Consider the following 7,716-nt stretch of genomic DNA (forward strand, 5'->3'; position numbering starts at 1 on the left):
GTATTAGGTAGAAGATATGGACCATCAATATAAATCATGTGTACACAAAGATATACAAAATTATATTTGGGCAGATTTCCCACATGGGTTGGAACACGTGAAAGAACCACCTCCAGCTTGCGTGCTGAGGCCAACTCCAGTGGAGTCACTATGCGACCCCAGACTGACATCCACATTGGATAGCCTGCAAAAGAGCTCTAGTGAAGTTTGTTTTGACGGCTATAGTATTGCAGAGAGAAAAAAGTACTATATATTCACAGAAGATGACTATGAGACTTAAGTAAGATAAAAAGTAATAGAAGATATGTAACTGTTAAGATAAAAAAAATATAAAATATTATAATAATATTAGATTATACTATAATAATATTATAAGAAACAAAATTTTAAAGTATTTACTGAAGAGGCCAGGAACATGTTGAATATCGTATCGACTGATCCGTGTTGTGCTGATCCTGAGTAGATATCTATCCTGCGCCAGAACTAAACAATGCTTGTCGATTTGGCGATCCGATTACCGTGGCACAAAACCCGTCCTCACTGCAGGTGCAGGCGGCTACCATCTTCCACAAGCAAAGCACCTTTCCCCACCTGCAAAGCAGCGAGCTTTCGTCACGAAAGAAACCAAGACAAACGAAACCCAACTCAGAGTCTCAGGCTCACTAGCTCACACTCCCTCGCAGCCGCAGCCGCAGCCGCCGACGCGCGCGACCTCCAACCGATCCCGTGGCGGCCATGGCGGTGAGCAACAACATCACGGCGTGCCTCAACTTCCTGATCCTCCTGTGCACCATCCCCGTCGCCGCCACGGGCATCTGGCTTGCCTCCAAACAGGGCGAGGACTGCGCCCGCCTGGCCCGCTGGCCCGTCGCCATCCTGGGCGCGCTCCTCCTCCTCGTCGCGCTGGCCGGCTTCGCGGGCGCGTACTGGAACCGGAAGGGCCTCCTGGCCTGCTACCTCTTCGCCATGGCCGCGCTCATCACGCTGCTCCTGGCCCTCCTCGTCTTCGCCTTCGCCGTCGCGCACGGCTCGGGTGGGTACCCGGCCCCCGGCCGCGCGTACGAGGATTACCGCCTGGACGGGTACTCCAGTTGGCTGCGCAGGTACGTCACCGGCGACCCCCGGCAGTGGGAGGGGATCAGGGCCTGCATCGCCGCGTCGCACACGTGCAGGAAGCTTGCCATGGACAGCGCGTCGTTCATCACGCCCGAGCAGTTCTACATGTCGCACCTCTCGCCCATCCAGGTAATTGAAATACTCCATTGATTGTGCATTGGTTTAGCACTTCGATAAGCTTGTAGGAGTACATTGGTTACTTGATGAACAATGTGATTAGTTTCAGTCCAAGATGAACAATGTGTGCGGAGTCCAGTGTAAAGTGGCTGGTAGTTTCATTTCTACTTTCTATTGGTAGAAAGTGGCTGGCAGGTTCGAGTAGCACTGGGGCAAGAGGAATCAAGGAACAATCTTGTGGGGTCTAAAGAAGAAAGTGGACTTAAAATATCCTCCACAGTCACAGGCCTTGCATCAGTCCACTGCATCGTCGTGCAAGTGGGTCCATCCATGATACAGTACGATTTTGGTACGACAAATCTACAATGCAAACACTTTCATAGATGGGGAAGATGATTGCGATCACTCCTTGGGGGGAGGGGTGATCTGTAAATGTTCTCATCATGCTCTAGGTGCCAGAGCATACATGTGCCTTGTGGCCCGGCGCATGGAAGCATGTAGATGTAGCTACTGATTTTCTTAAGAATCTTCTGCAGTTCTGTCCTGTAGGAAACCTCTGTGTTTTGTTCTTTACCAGTTTTCGTTTGTTTGGTTCATGGCTAGTTAACTGCACTTACTGCGTTCTGCAAGGATGGTTTCAGTACTTCAATCAATGTGCTCGTCAGCTCATCTGCAGTTCTGCACATATGCGTGCTGCAGTGCAAGTGTTTTAACTGCTCGCCTGTGCTGTGCAGTCCGGGTGCTGCAAGCCGCCTACAGTGTGCGGGTACGCGTACGTGAGCCCGACGGTGTGGACGAGCCCGGCGAACCCAGCGGCGGACCCAGACTGCGCGGCGTGGAGCAACGACCAGGGCCAGCTCTGCTACGGCTGCGGCTCCTGCAAGGCTGGCGTGCTAGGGGGCCTGCGCGAGCAGTGGCGCAAGGCCAACGTGATCCTGCTCGTCGCCACCGTAGCGCTCATCTTCGTCTACGTCATCGGCTGCAGTGCCTTCCGGAACGCGCAGACCGAGGACCTCTTCCGGCGCTACAAGTGGGGCAACATCTGATCTAGCTCCTGAGCCTAATCAGTCTAGTGTTGTCATCGGTGTAAATTGTGCCATACCCGTGTCCTGCACTACTACTGCTCAGGCGAGTTGTGTTTGCCGGACTTGTACAGTAGAGTGTAGATCGAGTACCTGTTATTTGTGTAATTTCTGAAGCTCGTAAGATCTGTTGACGCCGCTGGTTTGCGCCGGGTTTTCGACGAAATGCGCAGTTGTTCTGTAGAATTTGCGCTGCGACAACGCGTTCTGCTTATTTCTTCCATTCTGCCCTACCACTCTACCAGGGTCCAGGGTGTGATGAATCTCTGATTAGAGAAACTTTGAAGCGATCGGCGAGTCTCCTTTTGTCTTGTTCTAGTCATCAGTCATGTTGTTTCATGTGCATGCTACTGAGACACATAAGTTGGGAAGAGCTTTGGGTATCATTCGTATCCTTTTGCTGGGGTTGGCTGTCAAATTTGTCATGGTGTTACCAATCCATTCGTACATTATTGAGGCACTTGCTACTTAAAGCATCTCCAGCAGCTATGCTTTCCTGCTCGCCATCGCCAGATTTGGCAGCAACTCGAGAAAACAAAGGTCCAACGGCGTCACCAAAAGCATCGCCATCGCACGAGAGTGGCTCGGAAAAGGTAGCGGGCAGTCTTGCCTCGCTATCCCAAGCTCCAACTACCCCGCGTCTGTTCCGTGGTTGGACTCCCCGTTCCGGCAGGTGAGGAGCTTGCATTTTGCTTCAAAACTCTATTATTTCTCTCTTCTTTCATAAATTTAAAAAATAACTTTATAAATCTCTTAAAATCATGCCAATTTTTATATTAATAGAATAAATAACAGAGAACCCATTTTAACTACTTCCAACTAAAAATCTCTTACAAAATTTAAATGAAAATTCCTCAAATTTGATTGGTTTTGTACTTTGCTTGTATTTTGTGGGCATAAATTTAATCCCCAAAATCAAGGAAAATTCATAAATATTAATCTAAACTAATGTACTAATTTATAAAAATATTGACAATCCTAAGTATGAGAAATTTTAGTGTTTAGTGTGTGCTGCTACTGCTTGCACTTTACTTGTTTGATGATATGCTAGTTAGGGTTGGAATTTTAACCATTGAAATTATAATCGTTGCAAAGAAAAAATAGTCGTTTGAAAAAACTAGCTGCTATGAATAAAATATAGGTAACTAAGATATGGAGAGCGGTATTTGGCTAGTTTGCTAGAGTGTGCAGAAATATATAAAGAGAGATTTTTTAAAGGATAGCCAAATGAAGATATGGAGGGTGAGATTTGGCTAGTTTGCTGGAGGTGCTCTTATGAGCTCACAATGACACATGTTTCGGTAACTGCTATTCTGGTTCGCTGCATCAAGGGCATGTTTATTGTAGGGAACACTGTCATAGAACATGTTGCCTACGGTTAGGACCTCCCTCTCCGGCTCTCCCGATGAACACAACACAATCACAGATCCAATCAAGGACACATGATATATGGTGTATCTCCCTTCTTTATTCCTTTTCTTGTTATTCATTATACAATGGGATAACTCCCTTCATATATACAGGGGTGGATGATGCCCATATTTGGGGGACAAGTTTGGTAAAGATCCCACATCGGGAGAGACACGGAAGAGGGGGCACCAGATGGGCCCCACCCCTTGCTACGCCTAGCTCAACTCAACCTCCTTGGTCATGTCGGTACCTTACACACTTCCGAGGTGTGCGCCGAAAGATCACTACAAGTACGTTACAAAGCTCCCGCCGACCCGTAAGTACTCACTGAGGTTTCACCACTAACAGTGATTCCATCACTGCAGAAGCCCCTCTTATGCCACTCAACCATCCATTGGTGCTCACAGAACCGGAGGAGTGCCTAATTAATTGGCCAGGCCGTACCCATAAAAGCCTCGTGGTTGCGTTGTTTAGCCAGGTTACATTCTTAAAGAACCGGTCCTTAGGATCCCACACAGGAACTACCACAAACCAACTGTGCATTTTCCACACATGTGTATTTTCATACCATCATCACACAACCATCCTGTTAGGATCCGTATACCATGTTGCTACAAAATTATCATACCCGATTCTTGTTGCATAATCATTAGTCAAGTTTAACATTTACCCCAACCATAATAGCAACTAGCATATCTACCCTTCATTTCCCATGACTCATCAATGGTGACAAGGATAACCATATAAAATCTAGTAAACCCTAATCATAGGCTTTTATTTCAGACAAGCATGCAAAGATGGATAAATAACTACATATAAAACCTAAAATAGGAGCAAGATGTTCAAGAAAAGAACTTGCCTTCAGCTTAGGGTTGCTTAAAGTCTTCAAAAGTTTGGTCTTGCAGGTGCACGAATTGCTCACTTCCTAATCGGCACACCGGAAAAACATACAAGAAAAACTACTAAGAATAGTACACCAAATAGTACTAAAACTAAGCAAAAACCCTATAAAAGGATTCTACACGACGCTACAAGAATTCGAACACGTAAATCATCCAAATTGGAGCTACGAGCAAAAAGATATAAGGTTTTGAAGGTAAAAGAGCTTATTTGAAAATAAATTAAACTACAGGGGCTAAACTAAAGAAAAACAGGGGCTAAAACTTATTTATAAAAGGTCCAGGGGGTTTTTCTATAAAAAGATAGGACCTAAACCTAATAACAAAAAATTCTATGGTGTCTTCTGCAAAAAGGATAGGACTAGAAAAAGGCTAGGGGCTTAGATTCAAAAACTAGAGGGCTTAAACATAAATAAAATGATTTCTAAGGGTTTATGTGCAAAATCGAGGTTGACTAGGCTCGGTTGGTTGAGATGGCAGGTGATCTAGCACCATGTGGTGCCACCTAGGATGCTGACTTGGATTATGAAGGTGGTGACTCAGCGGAACGAAAGGGTATGCAACCTTCTAATCCTAACTGCACATCATAGAACGGACGGCCAAAGATCAATCAGGAGATTTTGAACTCAGCCGGCGGCGCTGCACAGGGACGTCGGTCGACCGACAGTGGCACACGGCCAGAGCATCATTGGAGTCATGTAAAAATGCGCGTCTAAGCTCCGATGGGGATGGGGAGATGCGAAAAAGAGAGAGGAGGACACGGGGAATCTCACCGCGGGGTCCTCGATGGTGAAGTGGGGCGGTGAATTGCCGGCGACGGCGAGAGGTGACCGATGGAGCTCGAGCTCGGTATGGGTGGCTTTCTGCAGCGAAGAGACTGAAGATCAGTGCTATGGGATCCCTGAGCACCTGTGCACAAGAAGAGGGGATCTGCTTGGTCAAAGAGGGCTCATCGGCAGAGAAAAGATGTGGCGGAGCAACTCACTGGAGTTGAAGGAGACGACAGGGCCGATGTTGATTGAAGCAAGGAAAAAGGGTGTGAGAGGGTGTGGGGGTGTGGAACCTCGCTGCGGTGGTAATGGGCGACTTAAAAAGGTGAGAGGGCGAGTGGAGCAGTCGGGGAGCGGAGAGAAATCCAGCGGCATTAATGACCTTAATGGCCGGAAGTTTTTCGCTTTGAATTGGCATTAGAGAGGGATGAACAAGGGGGAATGGGTAGGGACATTTGATTGAGGGTTATGGCATTGATTCCGACCGTTTTGGGGGGAGGAGAGGGTGCGGGGAGGCACGGAAATCATGGTGGGCGGCTGATGAAGGGGATCAAGCCAGGTGGGAGGTAGAAGGAAGGAGCTGGCTCGAGTGGGGTGGCTCGGGCTTGAGCCAGCCCATGCGTCGGTGAGTGGCGGCGGGAGGGAGGCAGCTCGGGCGCAAGACAGGCTGGCCTGGCTGGGCGGGCTCAGCCTGAGAGAAGGAGGGGGAGGGTGGTCCAGGCCAGGCCAAAAGGAGAGAAGGAGAGGGGGAGAGAATGACGTTTGTGCCAGATTTGAGTAGGGATTTAGCCTGAAAAGTTTTAGTATATAGGAAATTGCTTTTCATTTTATTTTTGAGCCATTTTGAAAAGAGATTTTAAACGAACGCCTTCTAGTGTTCTTTTGCAAATATTATTCACGCATAAAAACCTATTGCAACTATGACAACATGAATGCAACAAACATAAATATAACCTATGGCAATTTAAATTTAGAAATTAATTTCTTTCTATTTGAACAAAAATTATAACTCTATTTAATTCTAACAAAATTTTAAACTATTGCAAAAATTAAAAATTTATGGTGTTGCAACATACAATCCTTTCGAAAGTAGGCAACGGTAAAGACTTAGTGAACAAATATGCTAGATTGTCACAAGACTTGATATGAGTCACCATGATTTCTTCTTTCTTGTATAGTTCATGGCTAAATGATAGTTTTTGTGAAATATGCTTTGTGATATTCGACTTCATATATCATGTTTGTATTTGTGCAACACAAGCCAGATTATCTTTATAGATAATAGTTAGGTAATTCACGACATGTCTATAGGATCAAGATGCCCAAGAGGGGGGTTGAACTGAGTTCTAAATTTTTTCTACCTCTAAAAACTATTGCAAGGAAAGTATCAACCTTAACCTAAATGTGCACTAGTTTCTAGGTGATAAAAATGTAAGCTCAATCAAATACTGTCCCTATTCTAGCAAGACAATCCTCGTAAAGGAAATTGTAAAATATAAATACGGAAATTAAATGCTAGAATTAAATTGCTCAAAGTAAAGAGAAGGGATAGGGATACTCAATTTTTTCTCAAGGTATCAAGGAGCTAGTGGGCATAGCTTCCTATTGATCCAATGCAAGGAACCATGCACTCTCTAGTGGTAGTCCTTCTCTACTCTAGATTAGTGGACTCCGAACCGGTACATGATCATCTTAGGGCTTCAACAATCACTCCACCATGAAGCTCCTCAAGACCAAATGCCACCAAGCCATCTAGGTGACACCAATCACTAGGTGTAATAAGCTAAGAACCTCACTTGACCTAATCTAAGACAAGCAGATGATTGGATGCACACTAGCTACTCTCCTAGTACTAATGATGTTCTTAATCTTGTAATTAAGGGGATTGGAATCACTCAAGTGCATATTATTTCTATTGACTCTCCAAGTATTCCATTGAGCTCAACCGCCAGCTAAGTGTATCGAAATAGACTGAGTGGGGAGTATTTATAGCCCAAAGGCAAAAAACTAGTTGTTGTCCAACCACCTAGAAAAATTGCACTTACTGAATGATTTGTTGATGCATCCATTTCCATCATCGAAACAATCGATGATCATAATTCAACAAAGCTCACAAACTAGCCATTATTATATGATCCTACTCATCGGATGATACGGTGATGTTCAAACATCAACACCAGAACATCTGATGTGTATATCACCTTTAACCTTTGCCACCGATAGCCTTTGCAAAAATACCCTAGTGATTTCTCTGTTGTACACATCAGAACTTTCGGTGTGTATAACTTCATTTTTCCATAGAATTATTGTTCTCTGGAACAT

The 7,716-nt window shown here is 45.3% G+C and overlaps 1 protein-coding gene across 1 annotated transcript; it reads left to right on the plus strand.

Annotated features, from left to right (window-relative positions):
- Window positions 1-496: 496 nt before the first annotated feature.
- On the plus strand, window positions 497-2,671 carry LOC133930486 (tetraspanin-2-like). Its single transcript, XM_062377140.1, has 2 exons — window positions 497-1,245; window positions 1,968-2,671. The coding sequence occupies exons 1-2, from the start codon at window positions 736-738 to the stop codon at window positions 2,277-2,279; spliced, it is 822 nt and encodes a 273-aa protein (XP_062233124.1). The 5' UTR covers window positions 497-735; the 3' UTR covers window positions 2,280-2,671.
- The last annotated feature ends 5,045 nt before the right edge of the window (window positions 2,672-7,716 follow it).

Source organism: Phragmites australis, chromosome 10 (assembly GCF_958298935.1).
Source record: "Phragmites australis chromosome 10, lpPhrAust1.1, whole genome shotgun sequence".
NCBI lineage: Eukaryota > Viridiplantae > Streptophyta > Magnoliopsida > Poales > Poaceae > Phragmites > Phragmites australis.

Coding starts and splice junctions, on each gene's coding strand:
- LOC133930486 (XM_062377140.1), top strand. CDS start 736: ATGGCGGTGAGCAACAACATCACGGCGTGCCTCAACTTCCTGATCCTC. Junction 1,246..1,967: donor CGCACCTCTCGCCCATCCAG/GTAATTGAAATA, acceptor TGTGCTGTGCAG/TCCGGGTGCTGCAAGCCGCC.